Source organism: Callithrix jacchus, chromosome 7 (genome assembly GCF_049354715.1).
Source record: "Callithrix jacchus isolate 240 chromosome 7, calJac240_pri, whole genome shotgun sequence".
NCBI classification, from domain to species: domain Eukaryota; kingdom Metazoa; phylum Chordata; class Mammalia; order Primates; family Cebidae; genus Callithrix; species Callithrix jacchus.
The window spans coordinates 16,138,914-16,159,119 of record NC_133508.1 but is presented as its reverse complement, the minus strand read 5'-3'; the positions used below and the strand labels follow the sequence as shown (position 1 = coordinate 16,159,119).

Genomic DNA, 20,206 nt, shown 5'->3' with positions numbered 1-20,206 from the left:
AATGCATGAGTCTAGAAGGCACAGGCTACTTCTAACACTGATCTGTTCCACCCAGGATCTAGATCTGAGCCTTGTATATGGTGACAGCTAAATAAATTGACTGTGTGGAGGATTAGTGAAAAGAGGTCACATCCATGGCCACCTCACTGGTGTCCTATGGCACTATTAAGAGCCAGCCCTGCTTGACTGGGTACGGTGGCTCACGCCTGTAATCCCAGCACTTTGGGAGGCCAAGGCAGGCAGATCCCTTGAGGCCAGGAGTTCAGGACCAGCCTAGCCAACATGGCAAAACCCCATCTCTACGAAAAATACACAGTTAGCCAGGCTTGGCAGTGCATGCCTGTAATCCCAGCAACTCAGGAGGCTGAGGCAGGAGAATCACTTGAACCAGGGAGGCAGAGGTTGCAGTGTGCCGAGATTGCGCCACTGCACTGCAGCCTGGGCAACAAAAGTGAAACTCCATCTCAAAAAAAAAACAAAAAAAAAGAGCCAGCACTGTGTGATTGATCTTCACACTTATCTTCTAGATCCTGATGTTTTCCCAGAATGTCATTTACCTCTCTACGCCAACTTTTCTATGTCTCATAGTGGTTGAGAACTCCTGAGTTCAAATCCTAGCCCAGGCATTTATTAGCTGTTGGATATTGGGCGAGTTACTTCCTCATTTATAAACCCGTTTCCTTACCTGTAAAATGGGCGTGTTAATAATGCCTACTTCAGGGGCCAGGCACGTTGGCTCACACCTGTAATCCTAGCACTTTGGGAGGCTGAGGAAGATGGATCACTTGAAGTCAGAGTTTGAAACCAGCCTGGCCAACATGGTGAAATTCCATCTCTACTAAAAAAATACTTTTTAAAAAAATTAGCTGGGCGTGGTGGCGGGTGCCTGTAATCCCAGCTACTCGGGAGGCTGAGGGAGGAGAATGTCTTGAACCTGGGAGGCAGAGGTTGCAGTGACCAAGACTGCGCCACTGCACTCCAGCCTAAGCAACAAAAGTGAAACTGCGTCTCAAAAATAATGATAATAATGCTTACTTCACAGAGCGGTTTTGAGGCTTAAATAAATTACTGAAACTAAAGCACTTAGAATAATGTTTGTCCTGTTAGTAAACTTTCAGTAATGTGAGTGATGATTATTACTCTAGAATGCATTTATTTGTTTTTCTCCTAAATTCATGTTTTACCCAGAAATTTATGGAGTTTCTAAAATTTTTTAGAAATCCAGGTACTTAAGCAAGAGTTTAAAAACAGCACAACTAGGCTAGGTACAGTGGCTCACACCTATAATCCCAGCACTTTGGGAGGCAAAAGTGGGAGGATCGCTTGAGCCCAGGAGTTTTAGAGTAATGTGGGCAACATAGGGAGACCCTATCGCTACAAAAAATTTTAAAAATTAGCTGGGTGTGGTGGTGCACACCCATGGTCCCCTATTTGAGAAGTTGAGGCAGGAGGGTCACTTGAGCCTGGGAGGTCGAGGCTGCAGTGAGCCATCACCGTGCCGCTGCACTCCAGCCTGGGTGACAGAGTAAGACCCTGTCTCAAAAAAAAACAGAAATGAAAAGCACGATTTCTATCATGTTGTTAGTTCCCAGGGTTGGGGGAATATTCTTTTATCATGAGGTACACATTAACCTGGTCTTGCTCTGTCGCCCAGGCTGGAGTGCAGTGGTGTGATCTCGAGTCACTTCAAACTCCATCCCCCAGGTTCAAGCAATTCTCCTGCCTCCGCCTTCCGAGTAGCTGGGATTGCAGGCACCTGCCACCACACCTGGCTAACTTTTTGTATTTTTCAGTAGAGACAGGGTTTCACCATGTTATCCAGGATGGTCTCGATCTCCTGACCTCATGATCCACCTGCCTCAGCCTCCCAAAGTGCTGGGAATACAGGCGTGAGCCACTGCGCCCGGCCTTTAAGCCATTCTCAATGTTAACATCTAACATTACTTAGTCTACATCCATGTAGTGTGTACATGATAACTTTAATATACTCCTAATGTGAGCAGGCTCAGTGACTTCACCGAAAACATCCAACAAATGAAAAAAGTTGACCATTGTGGGGTAGGTAATTGTTATAGGAGATTTTGCAATACACATGTAGCATTTTGAAGGTCTTTTCAAAATCTAACTAAAAATTAATCTTAACTGATTTGAAATCAGAAGATACAAAAACTGCAAAGTATCCCAAAAATTAGAGTGAGCACTTAGATGTAAGTATCAAAATCCCCTTCTATCCATTTCTTTTTCCTGCAGTATTTTCTTCTCTGAGCCTTGGTCTGCTTCCAGAACGATCTGCCACTCTAATGGTGTATGAAGATATCGTCCAAATAGTATCAGGATTCCAAGGTATGTTTAATATTTTTTCAGTCTTTATTATTTTTGATGGATGCATTCTTGCATACATTTATGGGGTACAGTGTGATTTGATGTATGTGTACAAGGTGGATTGATTAAATCAAGCATGTTAACCTATCCACCACCTCACTTACCTAACACTTTTTTTGGTGAAACATTTGAAATGTACCCTTTTGTTATTTTGACATGTTTAATAATTAAAAAGAGAAACAATAGTTAGTTTGGGGCCACCTACTAAAATCTAATGGCTCAATCAATCCCAGCACTTTGGGAGACCGAGGTGGATTGATCATTTGAGGTGAGGCGTTTGAGACCAACCTGGCCAACATGGTGAAACCCCATCTCATTAAAAAATACAGAAAAAAAAAAATTAGCTGGGCATGGTGGCACTCATCTGTAAGCCCAACTACTCAGGAGGCTGAGGCAGGAGAATTGCTTAAACTTGGGGAGGGGAGGTTGCAGTAATCCAGGATTGCACCACTACGCTCCAGTCTGGACGACAGAGTAAGACTGCATCTCAAAAAAAAAAAAAATCTGGCCAGGCGCGGTGACTTACACCTGTAATCTCAGCACTTTGAGAGGCCAAGGCAGGCGGATCACTAGGTCAGGAGTTCGAGACGAGCCTGGCCAACATAATGCAACCCTGTCTCTACTAAAAATTATCTGGGCTTGGTGGTGGGCGCCTGTAATTCCAGCTACTCAGGAAACTGAAGCAGGAGAACTGCTTGAACCCAAGAAGTGGAGGTTGCAGTGAGCTGAGATTGTGCCATTGCACTCCAACCCCAGGTGACAGCGTGAGACTCTGTCTCAAAAAAAAAAAGTCTTACACGGGATCCATTTATTGTCAGTCGGTGACATCAGCGAATGTATCCACAGCTGGGACATAGCATCTCTTTTCCCTGTGAGGCACACCACATTTGAATTTGATTAAACCATCGGTTGACTATAATCTTCTAAGTGTGTGAGAGAAGAGGGGCTGTTGCACTCTGCCCACCACCGTCCCTCTGCTCTCCAGGGGAGAGCATGTTCCTCTGGTTTGGGTCAGATCCAGGCCATTGCCTGTGCCTCACAAGTGGACAAGGTCACTCCCAAGGACTAATAAACAGACCAGTGCAGCTTTGTCCTCTCTCTTGCCCTCTTGTTTTTTCTTCTGTCTCACAAGTTGTGATGTCTGTAAACATGATCTTGTCCCTTCTGCTCTCACAGAGAAGCTCACAAAGAAGATTTGAAGGACTGTGCTTTTCCTGATACTGGGTTAGAATTGAGAATGCTGTGTAAAATGTGTTTCTGTGATAAGAGCATACTATTCAGCCGGGCATGGTGGCTCACGCCTGTAATCCTAGCAGTTTGGGAGGCTGAGGTGGGTGGATAACCTGAGGTCAGGAGTTCAAGACCAGCCTGGCCATCATGGTGAAACCCCATCTTTAAAAAAAAAAAAAAAAATGAACATAGTATTCCATCTAAATCATGGCCTGGCAGGCACAGTGGCTCATACCTATAATCCCAGCATCTGGGGAGGCTAAGGCAGGAGGATCACCTGAGACAAGGCATTCAAGACAAGCTGGGGCAGTAAAGTAAGACACCCGTCTCTACCAAAAATAAAAAAATAGCTGGGTCTGGTATTGCACGCCTGTAGTCGCAGCTACTCAGGAAACTGAGACAGAAGGATTAATTGAGCCCAGAAGGTCGAGGCTGCAGTGAGCCATGATCGTATCCCTACAGTGATACTTCTGGCTTTGTTTTATTTGTTTGTTTGGTTGGTTTGTTTCATTTTCTGTTTTTTGGTTTTTGGTTTTTTTTTGGAGATGGAGTCTCACTCTGTCACCCAGGCCGGAGTGCAATGGTGCAATCTTGGCTTACTGCAACCTCCACCTTCCAGGTTTAAGTGATTTTCATACCTCAGCCTCCCAAGTAGCTGGAATTACTGGTACCCGCCACCATGCCCAGCTAATTTTTGTATTTTTAATACAGATAGGGTTTCACATGTTAGCCAGGTAGGTCTCAAGCTCCTGACCTCAAGAGATCCGCCTCCCTCAGCCTTTCAAAGTGCTGAGATTATAGGCATGAGTCACTGCACCTGGCCTGTTTCCTGGCTTTGAATGTTTCGTGAGATTCATTTTTTATTTACTTTATTCATTATTGTAATGCCATTGTACCTCCGTTGTTCTCTATGGAACCAAATTCATGTACCATTTGCAAGTGAGGTGAACTCACTCCGTTCTGAGTGGCTGTGGGAAACGGGAAGAGTCTAACGTGTAGCCACCGCTGTTAGAGAATGTATTTGAAGAGAAAATGAGCAGAAGCGACTGGTGACATTTCTAACTCAAGTTTAAAGAGAAAACAGGAATCAAAATACAGATTCTGGTGTCATCTGCACAGTAAGAGCTGTAAATTACCCTCTTATTATCCTCTCTAAGAGAGAACAGAGCTGAGCCTGCACCCTCAGTTTCATTTTAGGATAGAGCTACATCATGGCCTAAGCCCACTGGCCATGGTAGCCTCTGATTTTTCTTTTCTTAGCTCTCCTGTTAGAATCGCCTTTTTATTGCCCAGCCCCAAGGGTATTTCTCCATCCCCCTTGACGCCTCCCCCACATTCAACAGAGAAGACTGGTCATTCTGTCTTGACACTCTTCTCCCGTGACTTTTGTTGTTTTTTGTATTTTTGAGACGAAGTCTCACTGTTGTCGCCCAGGCTGGAGTGCAGTGGCATGATCTTGGCTCACTGCCACCTGTCCCTCCTGGGGTCAAGTGATTCTCCTGTCTCAGCCTCCCCAGTAGCTTGGATTACAGGCACACACTATCACACCCAGCTAATTTTTGTATTTTTAGTAGACACGGTATTTCACCATGTTGGCCAGGCTGGTCTTGAACTCCTGACCTCAGGTGATCCCCTGCCTCAGCCTCTCAAAATGCTGGGATTACAGGTACCATGCCTGGCCTGACTTTCTTTCTGTCTCTTGGTCCCTTCTCAGGAGGCTCCAGTGCCTGTCATGGGCCCACACCTCTTCCTTCTGGCTCATCTAGGCCCCTGGCTTCCAATGCTCTGAGATTGTTAGATCCAAAAAGAGTTCCTCTTAAAAAGGTTAACTTGCTCAGCATCATTGCTGTTTGTTCCCTTTTTCAAGGCCAGACTTCCTTACTTTCTGTGTCCCCTACCCTAGTAAACAGACTTCCCGCCAGTCCTTATCTATAGAGATTGCATTCTACATCTGCTACCCACTCTATAGATTACCTCTCCCGTCACTACAGTTCCTCCTGCCGAAACTGCACTCTCTGCTAATATAACTGTATTCCTGCACTTTTCAAGTTAGCCAGCCAGGTTCAGCTTAGATTGTACAGTCCAACTTCAGCCAATGGAGACAGGACACAGTAGCAGGGATGAGCTGCATTAGAAATAAAAACTCCTTCCCTCCTTTGTTCAGTGTGCCCTCACCATCGCTCCATTGCGAGTAGCACCCTCTCTGCAGAAAGTAACTTTGCCTTGCTGAGAGATCCTTCATTTCAGTGCTGATTCTTCTTTGCAGCATGGAGCATTTGTTCCCAACAAATCCCAATTCCATCTCTCCAGCCCAGACCCTCCCCACTGAAATGGGGGCTTGGTTCACACCCCTGCTTGGAGGCCTGTCAGGCACCTCCAACTCAATATGGACACATAGAGCTCAATATTTTTGGCCTTCCCATGATAAATGGTATAAACATCTACCTCAGCTGATACCACTGTAAACTTAGGCCAGAACTCGAGGAATTGTCCTTGGTTCTTCTCTCCTCGAATCTCATTCTTTGGATGATCCTAGTGTCTCCGTCTGCATGGCTGCCTCACAAATCGAGGATACTACCACATCCCCTCAGGCACTGCAGTAGGTTTTGCACTGGTTATCCCATTTCACTCTTGCAAAGCAGTAATCGAGTATTCACAAAATGAGGGGGACCCAGTCACCTCTCTTGGTTCTTCAGTGGTTTTCCCAAAGTACTTGGAATAAAATCCAACCCCTTCCACTCAGGGCTAGACGGTCCCCTGGCCCTGGGCCTCCGGTAGCTCCTGCTGTTATCCAGGTCCTCACTGCTTATACACAGGGCTTCCCACACGGCCAGCTGCCTGCACCCCTTCGTCCACCAGACATGGCTTTTAAACCCTTGCGCTCACTGGCGGCCTCTTGTCTTCTCCTTCACAGCCACCTTCAACAGCCACCGTCCCCACCTTTCCCTTTACTAAGATGCTGAAGGAGGAAATGTGTGGTTTTACTGTCCCTCTCTCGGGGGGCGGCACTGTTCTTAGCAAGGTGTTTGTGATGAGAGCTTGAACTGCAGGGCCTGGAGCGACACCCACACTTGGGTGCATCGTGGCTGCCCAACCTCCTCATCGCTGCCTGTTCTCCTATGGCCGCCCTTCTGGCCCTGACAGCTGGACACCTCACTGTCTCCTCTCAAAGCTCTGTGGGGTTCCTCCAGGACCCAGCACCTGAGTGGGGTGCCCTCTGCCAGCAGTCTCCTCCTGCCTACACAGCAGTCACGCACAACCTCCTTCTCCCCTTCTTATATCTTATATTGAGTGGAATGTGGCTGTAGCAAGCCTGATTTCACAGTCGTCAGTTCTATGCCCATGCATGCTGGCATTCCTTCCCCTGCCTGTGTGTGCCCGCAGCATTGCCACGCCCATGCCCTGACATAGGCCCTGGCAATCTCTACCAAGACCACTGCAGTAGCCCCCCTCTGGGGCACATGTCTTTAGCGTTTGAATTAGGATTGGAGCCAGATTTCAGAAGGAGAAGCTAGACTTTCTGCCTGAGTCTCTGCTCTGTAACACAGTGGGCACCAAACTGCCCATTGGATCTTCCTGAGGTGAGCTCCAATTCCTTCTCTCCCTTCCTGGCTCCCCTTGGCCTATAGAGTAAAATTCATTTTGCCAGCTCACACTCACATGTCTCCAGGATGTGGCCTCAACCTCTTTCACTCTCTCTTTTTTTTTTTTTTTAAACAGTCTCACTCTGTCACCCATTCTGAATTGCAATTGTGCAATCACAGCTCACTGAAGCCTCAACCTCCCAGACTCAAGCAATCCTTTCACCTCAGCCTCCTGTTTAGCTGTAACCACAGGCATACACCCCAATGCCCAAATGATTTAGTTTTATTTTTAGTAGAGATGAGGTCTCACTATGTTGCTCAGGCCGGTCTTGAACTCCTGACCTCAAGTGATGTGCTGGGGTTACAGGTGTGAGCTGGCCTCACCTCCCTTCTGAATGTTCTCCTTCCGGTGCTATGTTCTGGTCTACCTCGATTTCTGTTTTCCACCTGGAACCTTCCACCTCCTCTGTCAATCTGTCTTCAAACCTTTCCTGGACAGAAAGGGCAGCCTGGATGCCACATGGTTTGGAGGTCTTTCCTGAACGTCCGCTGGAGATGGGAATCATACTGCCTTCCCCTGGCAGCCGAGGGGCTCATGTCCTGTAACCCCCTCCCTCCAGGCCATGGCTGTTTGTTTTGGAGTTGGTACCCAGTTTGGGGTAACCAATCCATAGGGTGGCCACAGGTGAGATCCAATAGCTCTTGTCCCCTTTCTTTTTCTGGGATTGAACTAAGAAGCCAGCAGGGGTTGAGAATCGTGGCTGAATGGTCCTGAGAGGCAGGCTAGGCTGTGCCAGGCCACCTGTGAGCCAGGTTGAAGAACAGAAAGGAGGCATAAGCAGAAGAGACACTTGGAGTGGGTCAGAAAGGAGCAGACTGGGCATCCACGGGGTTCCATTCATGGCCCAGCATTACAGGGTAATGCACGCACTCCTGCCGAGTGGTCCGAGAGCTGCCTGAACCCAGAACCGGTAGTTCTACCTCCTGTGCCTTCTGCAACCTCTGGCTGCTGTTCTAGGAGCCACAAGTCCTCATCTCCCTTATTGTGCCTCGGGTCCTTATCAGTAACCAAGAGCAGCAGAATAAACAACCTGCCAGCTGGGGGTTCTGGATGTTTCCACGATACCCCCATTTTTCTGCCATATTTGGGAGTACACCTTATCTCCTTCTGGTTTTTCAGAAGGAGAAAAACCTTATCTCCTGGAAAACCAGAAGGCCAAGGACTACATCTTCATCATTTTGGTCCCGCCAGCTCCTGGCCCTATGCCTGCCAATGGTAGATACCCAATGAGTAATTCATTGAATAATTGAGTTTAACAAATACCCAAAATATCAAAATCCAGCTTCTTTTTGTACTTCCTACAGAGACTACTTACTCCATGGTCTTTTTTTTTTTTTTTTTGAGACAGGGTCTAACTCTTTCACTCAGGCAGGAGTGCAGTGGCACCAGCTCAGCTCATTGTAGCCTGGACTTCGCCGGCTCAGGTGATTCCCCCACCTCAGCCTCCTGAGTAGTTGGGACTATAGGCACGCACCACCACGCCTGGTTAATTTTTGATTTTTTGTAGAGATGGAGTTTCACCATGTTGTGCAGGCTGGTCTCAGACTCCTGGGCTCAAAGATCGTCCTACCCTGGACTCCCAAAGTGCTGGGATTATACGCATGAGCAGCCACACCCAGCCCACTTATTTTCTTTGTTCTGAAAGCTAAAAAAAATACAGTACACTACAGACACACACACACACACACGAGTACTTGAACAGCTCTGTCTCTCTCTGAGGAGCAAGAAGCATGAGCATATTATAAATCAGCCCGAGGAGTAAGCCTTTCTGGTAGTTTTTGTTGTGGTTAATTTATTGCATATATTCTATCACTGCCTCCTGTACGTCACCAGAACACCTGTTTATAATCTCATTTCCATGCCAGCTTTTGAAAATTACTAAATTTTGTTAATGCTTAAATGTGCCCTGCTTCATGAGCTTAATCACGTTTAATTATATGATTTCTTGTCTCGGTCAAATTAAGGAATGGCAATGATAATAATGGATCATTTTGTTTCCTGTTTTCCCACTGTGGAAGGAAAGCTATACGTAGCTAAATAAATGGTGATATTTACTGTTCAGATAAATAAATGGTCATCTTTACTATGTAGCTAAAAAATGGTCATCTTTACCATGTAGATAAATAAATGGTGGTCTTTACTACCATTTACTTAATGCATTTTTTTCTTTTAAGAGACAGGGCCCCACTGTCACCCCGGCTGGAATGCAGTGACTAGATCTCAACTCCCTGCAACCTCTGTCTCCCAGGCTCAAGCGATCCTCCCACCTTAGCCTCCCAGGTGGCTGGAACTACAGGTGTATACCACCACACCTGGCTAATTTTTTAAATTTTTAGTAGAAGCAGGATTTCACCATATTGCCCAGATTGGTCTGGAGTTCCTAGACTCAAGCCTTATGCCCACCTTGGCCTCCCAAAGTGCTGAGATGCCCAATGCAGTTATTTTCTACAAAACTAATACAATACTGAATTTATAAATGATATATTAAAATTGCATTCTCAGACTGGTCACATTTAGTTGCATTTATTTTTTTTAAATGGAGTCAAAGGAGAAAAATAAATAAATTCTTGCCTGCTTAGACATGTAAGCCACTGTGCCTGGCCAGTTTTGTTCCATTTTAAAAGTGAGGAAAGTAATGGTCTAACATGTTATTGTTGACATTGTTTTATAAACAAAGCCTGGGCCAAGCACAGTGGCTCAACACCTGTAATCCCAGCATTTTGGGAGTCCAAAGTCAAGGAACTTTGGGGAAGATCACTTGAGCCCAGGAGTTTGAGCCAGCCTGGGCAACACAGCAAGACCCCAAGAATATTTAAAAATTAGCCAGGTGTGGTGTTGTGTGCCTATAGTCCCAGCTACTCTGGAGGCTGAGGTGAGAGAATCACTTGAGCCCAGGAGTTCAAGCCTGCAGTGAGCAATGATTGTGCCGGTACAACCCAGCCTGGCAACAGAGCAAGCCCCTGTCTCAAATAAATAGGTAGTTTGGTTGGTTTGTAGCTAGGTAGGTAAGTGGATGCATGGATGGATGGATGGATGGATTAGATAGATAGATGATTGATAGACAGATAGATAGATAGATAGGTTAGATGGATAGATGATAGAATATAGATAGAATAGAGAGATGATAGATAAAATAAATTGATAGATGATTGATAGATTAGATAAACTATAGATAATAGATTTGATAGATGATAGATAAGATATAGATATAGATTAGATAGATAGATAGATGATTGATCGATACAGAGGTAGATAGGCAAGCAGCCAGCCAGGACTGTCTTAGGATAACAGGATGGTGAAGGGGAAGGGCCAGAAGACTCACACATATTCTCTGCAGTGGTAGATGACACCGCAGTAATTGGTCAGCAAGAGGGATTTTCCCCGGAATAGGCTATGTCTGAAAAATGCACTCAGTGTCACAAAACGCTGGCAAATTGTTTCCATACTGGTCTGTAAGATGTTAAGAATGTGGAAAGAGAGAACACTTACAAAGAAGAATCATTTTCTTGGAGAGTGTTTTGTCCTTTGCTGAAGATCACATTTCCATCAAAATCTCGTGGGGAGGGGTTTGGTGGTAAATCCATAAATTAAATCTCAGATTATTTCTGGTAAGGGATAAAGGGGGAGGCTGGCATTGTTTGAATGCCAGAGATTAGACTGGGGGAGCCAGCCTGCAGCGCTGGCTCCCAGCACCTCTAGAAGGCCCTCACGCTGTCTCAGAAAGAACGACTCCGAACGTGATGAGAGTGAGTAAGCAGATCCAGACGAGATGCCCCGACCGCCCATGGGAGCTGTCATCAGGCCGACCTGCACCACATAGGTCCGTGGTCTCCATTGCCTGCTGGGCTCCTCATGTTGCCCAGAAGCTCCTTTTCCTGTTTCCAGGGGAGCTGCTGCAGGAAGCCTCTCCCACCACACTCCACATGCCCCTCGCCCCACCTCCATGCTGTCCTAGCAGTGCCCTTGCGGCTGGTTTCACAGGGAAAGCAGGCCGCTGGGAGGCACACCTTCTCCAGTGTTCTTCCTCCTGCTCCCTTTCCTGAGAGGACGCGGTGATGTCCCCCTGCAGTTGCTCTGCCCTACCTCAAAGCCCTTCACATTCACGCTGGAGCCCTTTCCTTATCACCTCCTCTCACACCTCCTCGCATTCACGCTGAATCTTTTATCTCTTAGTTCTTTCCCAGCTCTCAAAATCACCAAAAGCTCTGCCGTTCAAAGCAAACCCCTTCTTAAACCCTGTTTCTCCTTCAAGTCACAATCTTCTCTCAAACCTTGGAGACACCTCCCCTCACCATACACATGTCTTTAAACTCCTTTTTACGCTGCTTCACACGATTCTTTAGAAATCCCTCTTGCTGAGCTCAGCAGAGCTGGAGTTACGTGATCCAGTAGCCACTTCTCCTTCATGACTTCCCCACAGCTTCACCACCCCACCCGGTCCCGCCTTCCTGGATGTCTTCATCCTTTCTCTGCCATCTCTCTGTTCATCGTTTCTCAATCTCCTTTGTGGGTTCTTCCTGCCCTGCCTGTCTCTTATCCCAGAAATAGCTTTCCACTCCAGCTGCCTTTTCGGTGAGGACCCCAGAGCTGCTGTCTTTATTTGGAACTTTTATCGTTTCTCACTTGAATAATTTCATAGCAGCCTCCTGGCTGATCGCTCTGACATCAGACTCACTGCACCCACGGCCATACTCCACCTGCTGTCAGAATTGGGCAAAAACAAATCAGAATCTTTCACTTCTGTACCAGTAACTCCCACTCACTCTCCCCTGCAGGCGTTTGGATTCCACGAAAGTCCAAACTCATTGATTGATTGATTGACAGGGTCTCACTCTGTTACATGGGCTGGAGTGCAGTAGTGCAGTCATAACTCACTGTGGCCTCAAACTCTGAGGCTCAAATGATGCTCTTGCCTATGCCTCTGGAGTAGCTGCGACTTCAGGCATGTGCCACCACACCCAGCTAACTTTTTAAATTTTTTGTAGAGATGGGGTCTTACTGTGTTGCCCAGGCTATTCTCAAACACGTGGCCTCGAGCGTTCTTCCTCCCTCAACCTGCTAAAGCATTGGGATTACAGGATTACAGAGCCACCACACCAAGCCCCAAACTCTTGATTGGGATTTGCTGTGTTCTTCGCAAACCTCCCCCTCTGCCCCCTGGACCCCACACAGCTCATAGAGTTTCTCCCCTTCCTCACACATGCTAGACCCTTTCCATCTGTGTGCCTTCATGGATGCCGTCTCTTCTCCTCTGCCTCTCAACCTTCAAGATGCAGTTCACAAATACCAGCCCGGGGACTTCTTTACTCCTGGGCAGCTGGCTGCTCTCTCTCTTGAAGTTTATCTTGTTCTTTTATCATTACTCTCTTATTCTAGCACTTAAAACACTATGATAATCAAGCCATTTCCATGACTGCCTTCTGACTCTTTTCTTTTTTTGGTGTAATGAATGTTACTGATATTTTAGGGAGTTAAACTTGTAAGAAAAGGAGGATGATGTGATAACCTCATCCAGAAGTGATGAGAGCTCTGAGAAGATATTTCCTTGACTCTGATTCAAAGAGGAAGAGAAAGTACCCGTTATCCCTAAGATTACTGGCTCAAGTCTTCCCTGATCCATTTAAGGAAGCTAAATGGCATCTTAGAAAGAGCCCCAGGGCGGAAAACAGAAAACCACCGCAACCCTCCGGCTTGTTTTCTTTCCTCTCAGGTGGCAACCCTGGGTCTTCTTTTCTTTCTTTCTTTTTTTTTTTTTTTTTTTTTTTTTGTTTGAGACGGAGTTTCGCTCTTGTTACCCAGGCTGGAGTGCAATGGCACGATCTCGGCTCACCGCAACCTCTGCCTCCTGGGTTCAGGCAATTCTCCTGCCTCAGCCTCCTAGTAGCTGGGATTACAGGGATGCACCACCGTGCCCAGCTAATTTTTTGTATTTTTAGTAGAGGCAGGGTTTCACCGTGTTGACCAGGATGGTCTCGATCTCTTGACCTCGTGATCCACCCGCCTTGGCCTCCCAAAGTGCTGGGATTGCAGGCGTGAGCCACCGAGCCCAACCTTGGGTTTTCTTTAAACTTCAGCTGCTGACATTGAGTTGGAAACCTTCATGCCCTCCAAAAACTTACTATTAGCATTCCTTTTAAGCTTCTTTGTTCATCTGATAGGTTGAGAGAGGGACAGACATTCAGAAAGAGAGACACAGTTAGATACAGAGAGAGACAGAGACACAGAGAAATGCCTTGTCTCTTGAGTTCCATGAATACAGAGGCTTTCCCTGTTCCTTTTGCAGTCTAGATGCATTGCAGGGAGATTCTCAGCGCTGAGTGTTTGGATTTCGTGAAGATGCTCAGGATGTATAGTACAGTGGTTCAGAAATGGAGGCGATTTTGCCCCGCAGAGACATTTAGTGAGGTCTGGAAGTATTTGGGGGCTGCTACAGATATCTAGTAGGTAGAGGTCAGGGATGCAATTATACATGCTGAAATACACGGGACAACCCCCAAATAAAGAACTGCCTGCCCCAAGATGTAAATGGTGCTGAGATGGAGGACCACCTGGTCTAGTTGGAATGGAGACAGAGCATTACTGGAACATGGTGAGTTGCCAAGTTTAACTCATTTTCATACAAGTATCATTGAGCACCAACTGTATACAGAACATGGTGCCATGCATTTCACAGAACACCTGGTTTAAGGAGCTTCAGTCTGTAAGGGGAAGAGGAGACAGGAAAGCAGGGCTTATCCAGGAGATGCTATTAGACATCGTCCATATGTGTTCTGAACCAGCATCCCAACAGCCATGTTACGAGACAGGCATGATTCCTACCCATGTTGAAGATAAAGAACCTGAAGCCCAAATCACTCAACTAGAAGGGGTAGAGGAAGCGTTTAAACCGGAGCTAAGTGATGCCACCACCCAGTTCTCATGATGCTTTTGATTAGGGACATGAACAAATGCAAATAATTATAATACCCGGCATGAAGAGCAGGCTGTAAGCCCGATTCAAGTAGAGCTTAGAGCTTAGGGTGCGATTAACAAAGGCTACGTAGCAGAGGTGGCTTTTGACATGCATTTTGGATGAGGTGGAGGATAAGTGAGAAGTTGCAGACATGGAGATGAGCATGAATGTATATATAGACACAGAGATGCCAGGTGTGGTGACTCCACCCTATAATCCCAGCACTTTGGGAGGCTGTGGTGGGCAGATGACTTGAGCCCAGGAGTTTGAGAGCAGCCTGGGCAACGTGGCAAAACCTCATCTCTACAAAAAATATATAAAAATTAACCAGGTGTGTGGCGTGTGCCTGCATTCCCAGCTACCCGGTAGGCTGAGGTGGGAAGGTCACTTGAGCCCAGAAGGTCAAGGCTACAGTGAACTGTGATGGCACCACTGTACTCCAGCCTGGGTGACAGAGCAAGACCCTGTCTCAAAAAAAAAAAAAGGACGTAAAGAAACAGACTTAGTCATGTAATCCTGTTTGGCCAGAGGATGAGAATTGGTTGGCAGTAGGTGGAGCATCTATTTTGAGGAAGGCATTGTGCGATGGGAAGGGATCGAGTTAGAATTAAATAATTCCTTCCCACCTCTCACAAGCAGAATGGCTTTGGGCAAGTCACTTAACCTCTTTGAGCTGTCATTCCTTATCTATAAAGACAGAAGGGGGTTCCTTCTTCACAGGGATGTTGTAAGTATTAAATAACATATTTTTATAGGTGTACTTTGTAAATTCTAAAGCACTGATCCGTGCCTCTCATTTAGAGAAGAGGTGTAGTCATAGTCCGGGTCTATCCTGGTCTATTCATTGTTGTTGATGTTTTTGTCATCGCTGTGAATTTGGTAAGTGGGAGAGAGCCATGGATGGTTTCTGGCCAGGGAAAGGACATGATTAGAGTGGTATCTTTGAACAGTCACAGTGTCAGTAGATGAAAAGGGAGTGAGGCTAAAGCAGAGGGGCTAGGTAGGAGGCTTTGGAGTGGTTGAGGTGAGAGACAGCATAAGGTAACATATGCTGTTGGATGCAAAAGAGGGAGGGAGAGATGATGTGAGAAGTGCTGGTAAGCGGGGACTGGCCAGTCTTGGCACTTGAGTGACTGTGCGAGATGACAGAGAGAATGCTGATGGTGACCCAGAGTCAAAACTGGGTGTTGGGGAGACTGGAATACTGTTAGGTAAGAGAGAAGGTAGATGATAATTTTAGAGTGCCAGATGGGCATCTGGGTAGAAGTATCTAGAAAGCAGGGGAGAATGCAGGCATGGAGCTTAGAAAAGAATCCAAGGCTGGAGGGGATGGTACCAGCCAAGTATCTAGCAGTGGAAGGAGCCCACAGGGAGAGAGCAGAGCACAGAAATGGCAGATGCGATGGGTGGTAGCCCTCTGGGAGCTGTTTCATCCAGAGGCAGGACGAAAAAGAAAGAACCTGCAAAGGAAACAGCAGGCAGACACTGGAGAGAACCAGAGTGCAGAACCACGAATGCCAAGGAGGAAGAGGGATCGTGGGCAGGAGTGGTGAACAGTGTCAACCATTGTGAAGAGGTCGGCGAGGTTGGAGGCTGAGCCATGGTCATGGGTTTGCAGATCAGTCGACGTCTCCAAGGGCAGCATGCATTGCGGGTAGAAGCCACATCACTGGAGCTTGGTGGAGGGACAGAAGGCATTCGCTTATAGGGATAGCAAAATTAAAGTCATGTTTGCTTGTTCTTGTTCTAGACAGGGAAGAAATGGGCATTTTTGTTTGTTGGGAAGGAAAGGCCTATAGAGAAAGAGCGTGCTGACAACGGCAAGAACAGACAGTTGAGCCAAGTCTTGCAATGAATAAGCAAAAGTTAAATTAGAGGCTTGGATTGACCTTGGAGGTGGTTAGGGGCGGAAGAGAAGACGGAAGAACAGATGTTGAAATGCAGAGAGAGGAAGCAGGGGCCCCTGCATTTTCAGGAAAGCAGGGTCTGAGCATTTTGGGGATGGGGACGGAGCCCTACAGGCTTATCCACTGCCCACCCTGCCACCCCCACCCAATCCTATTCCTTTCTGAAGTGTAAGACTGGTTGGCAGCTTTAGTACACAGAGGCAGGCTCAGGCATGTGACTGCCCCCCCCAGCCCCACACATACCCTCTTTGATTTTATTTGTGCTCTGGCTTAGAAGAGCTTGCACCCTTAAGTTCCTCAGGTGCCGTTTCAGTCATTTTGTCACCATGGGCATTGCCTGTGCTGTGCAGTAGGGTGTTTGGCCCCTCATGGATGGTACCCATGTCACGCCAGTCCCAGGGTGTGTCATAAGCTGCGCTGCCCATATCCCTTCCTTGAGGATCTGCCCCTGCATAGCCCGCTACATGCCCCCAGCCCCCAGCCCCAGCAGAGAGATGCTGATGTGTGGACAGGGTCCAAATTCTCCTGCACAAGTGGGGAGAGAGGCAGAGCAGAGGCAGGGAGGGGAGAGAGATGTGTTGTCCACCCAAATGCATGTAACACTTGATCTGCTTGAGAAGGCATGAGATGGAGAAGACCAGGTGAGACACCAGGGCCCCAAGAGCTGAGGAGAGCAGCCTGGGTTTCTGATTCTCTGGGTCCCAGGCCAGTCCCCGTAAGTCCTGGCTAGGCTGCATATCCTGGGCACATTCCCAGGCTCCCTTTGTCTTCAGCAACCCTCAGTCCAGTCAGAGGAGATTTCTGCCCCTCACTGCCCTCACACAGGTCTCTGCCAGCCCATCTCACAGGGACTCCTTCTACAGCCTGGAGGGGTGCACTTTCCCTTTCCTGTTCTGGGGTCACCAATCCAGAACAGCTTCTGCTTCTGCCTGGACCCTCATGAGGACAGGCTCCCTCTCTGCTCATCACATGTAGACTCGCTGTTCTCCTCTTCCTATTAGCAGAGTGCTTCACCTTTCCACTGTGTGAGACCCAGGCTGCTACACAGGGCGTTGTTCACTGAATGCCATCAGCAGCATTATTTAACCTGAAAACCAGGAAAAAACGTTTATTTCCTGATCATTGAAAAAAATAAGAGAAGCAATGGATGTTATGTCATCCGGAGTGAGGCAATAGGAAAGAGTGCTGATTTTGACCTTCCATCCCGGAGGGCAGCGTGGAAAGGGAGAACAAAAGCAAGCCACGTGCCGTGTGCATGGGCAAGGGGGAGAAGGGGCTGGGTAAAGACAGCCCCCGCAGGACACGGAGCACTTGTGGGGCACCTGAGGAGTTTGAATCCTCTGCAGACCAAGTTGGTGGCAGGAATAAGACATCAGTATTCTGCAAAATTGAAGGAAAGTAAGACCACACTAGGAAGAGAAGAATGGCAGGCCGGGTGGGGCGGCTCACCCTGTAGTCCTAGCAGTTTGGGAGGCCAAGGCGGGTGGATCACCTGAGGTCAGGAATTCCAGACCAGCCTGGCCAACATGGTGAAACCCCATCTCTTTAAAAAAAAAGAAAAAAAAGATATATATATATATCTATATCATATATATCTATATATATATATCATATAGAGAGAGATATCTATATCATATATATTATATAGATATTGATATCTATATCTTATATACATCTATATATAAAATATAGATATATATGATACACACACACACACATACATATATATATATATATATATATATATATATATTAGCTGGGCATGGTGGCACATGCCTGTAATCCCAGCTACTTGGGAGGCCGAGGCAGGAGAATCACTTGAACCTGGGCAGAGGTTGCAGTGAGCTGAGATCGCACCATTGTACTCCAGCCTGGGCAACAAGAGCAAAACTCCATCTCAAAAAAAAAATATTCAGATCCCCAGAGGCTGGGTGTCGCTGTGGGTTTGTTTTAGGGATGAGGAAAGAGAACTGATGGTTTGGGGTGGTCCAGTGTCTGTATCTGTTTAGTTTCAGCAGAGGGGACCAGGCTTAGACAGGACTCTCAGGATTTTGGGCATCTGCTCACTGGGCCCTAAACCTGGGCCTGGATTTCACAGAGTGGAGAACCAGCCCCTGGAGGAGAAGTCTAGCTGGTGCTTTTTAGGAGGAAGTGGGAGCACTGTGACTCCCTGCCCGTTAGGTAATATGTCGCCAAGACAGGCTGCCCAGACATAAGTCTGTGGAATCCCTTTGGGCTTCAGGGGCCTCGCCTGTAAGAAGAGAGACTTGAACTAGTAGATTCTTAGAGCTCTAAAACTCCCTTATTCTAGAACAGGTCTAGAGAAGGAACTCTAAGCCAGTCAACAGGTGGAATGTGGTCTGCCTCAAGCCTGGGGTTGGATCTACAGGTTTTTTTCTTAACGATGCTTTTGCCAGGTTTGCACAAAATTACCTAGCACCTTTACGTCTTGTGAATATCACCACAGCATTAGGTAAAACAGGTTCACATTTTATGATCAAAACAACATCTGAGCAGGGCGCAGAAGGCTCATGCCTGTAATCCTAGTACTTTGGGAGGCTGAAGCAGGCAGATCTCCTGAGGTCAGGAGTTTGAGACCAGCCTGGCCAACATGATGAAACCCCATCTCTACTAAAAATACAAAAAATCACTTGAACTTGTTAGGCAGAGGTTGCAGTGAGTCGAGATCGCACCATTGCACTCCAGCCTGGGTGACAAGAGCGAAACTTCATCTCAAAAAAAAAAAAAGAAAAGAAAAAAGAATTGGAGCAAGGTTAAGCTGCAGATGACAGCACAACACAACCGTCTAGGGCCTGTCGGCTCAACCCGTCTTCCTACACAAAGGAGTTGAGTTTGGTGAAGAAACATCATTTTGCATCATCTCAAAAGTCTCATCACAAATTCTGTGACATAATCCGTCACAAGTAGGAAGCACGCCTCCGGAATAGACTGGATGATGACAAATGGCAGCTTCCACAGAAAAAGAAGAGTCATTGCCGCCGGGGTATTGTTTGCAATTCTTTCCAAGGCTGCACAGTTAATTCCCTTGCCCTCCTTCAGTTTGGCTCATGGCGTTAAACCAGATTTTTCCAGGGAGATTAAAGATGGGCTTGCAGCGGTATCAGAGTATCTCTTACATTGTTTGCGTAAAGAGATTAATGTCATCTACTTGTTTCATTTACACGGACTTTCCCCAAATGCTACCCAGATCCACAGGCCAGTGCCGGCCAGTGAAAAGACTGCTCGCACATAGAACTTGGAAAAAGCTTTTTGTTAAAAACCTAAATAACATCCTGTGTCAAAACAAATGTGACAATGGGCTATTATTTCTCTCCCCATAATAGCATGTTGTCACATCTCTGCGGCCTGCATGAATGGGGGAAGGGAGGCCTTGTGAGAGGGAGTGGGGTGGGGGAGGCATGCAGAAACCTTAGAGAGGCACTTCCTGGTTTTGCATTTTCTAAAAACAGAAACCGCTCCTTGGGGAGGTAACTTGGAGGTTAATCTCTGCAGGTGCCCGGCCACAGCCTCGTGTTCATTTCCAGAGAAGGGCTCTGAGGTTGCCTGAGAACACCAGCTACAGTGACCTGACCGCGTTTCTCACGGCCGCCAGCTCCCCCTCGGAGGTGGACAGTTTTCCCTATTTGCGAGGATTAGACGGAAATGGAACAGGTAATTTGAGTCTTTTCTCTTTTCAGTCGGGGTTTCTGTGTTTTCATCGGTACGTGTGGATCTTAGGTATGATTGGAAGTGTTAGCCCATTGTGGGAGAAAGGCACTGAAGTGGCAGAAGGGAACTCTTGGTACAAGTTCAAGTGCATTGAAAGTGAGTTAAGTCAGTACATTTAGGGAATTCAGCCTGCAACCCCACAGAATTACATGTTTGTGCATTGTCTCCTTGAGCTTTTCTGCTGTTACCAATTGCCTTAAGCACCTTCACTGAGCTCTCCTTTGGTGAACTAAATATGTCCAGTTCAGAGAAATTCTTAACATTGAAATTGCAATTTTTTTTTAAGTATAAGATTAGAGTTAGGGATTCAGCACAGCTGCCCTCTGTCTCCCATGAGCCCCCAGTTGAGAGAGTAGCCTGT

The 20,206-nt window shown here is 46.9% G+C and overlaps 1 protein-coding gene across 6 annotated transcripts in view; it reads left to right on the top strand.

Annotated features, from left to right (window-relative positions):
• The window catches only part of FAM171A1 (family with sequence similarity 171 member A1), a 155,705-nt gene that overhangs the window by 93,511 nt on the left and 41,988 nt on the right, over window positions 1–20,206 (top strand). For 4 of the 6 annotated variants that reach the window (XM_035306852.3, XM_035306850.3, XM_035306851.3 and 1 more), the window contains exons 3-4: window positions 2,251–2,343; window positions 19,630–19,788. In XM_035306852.3, the coding sequence (XP_035162743.2) occupies window positions 2,251–2,343; window positions 19,630–19,788 (252 nt within the window). The remainder of the gene's footprint in view (window positions 1–2,250; window positions 2,344–19,629; window positions 19,789–20,206) is intronic. The other 2 variants (XM_078329528.1, XM_054258479.2) reach the window with 1 other exon arrangement.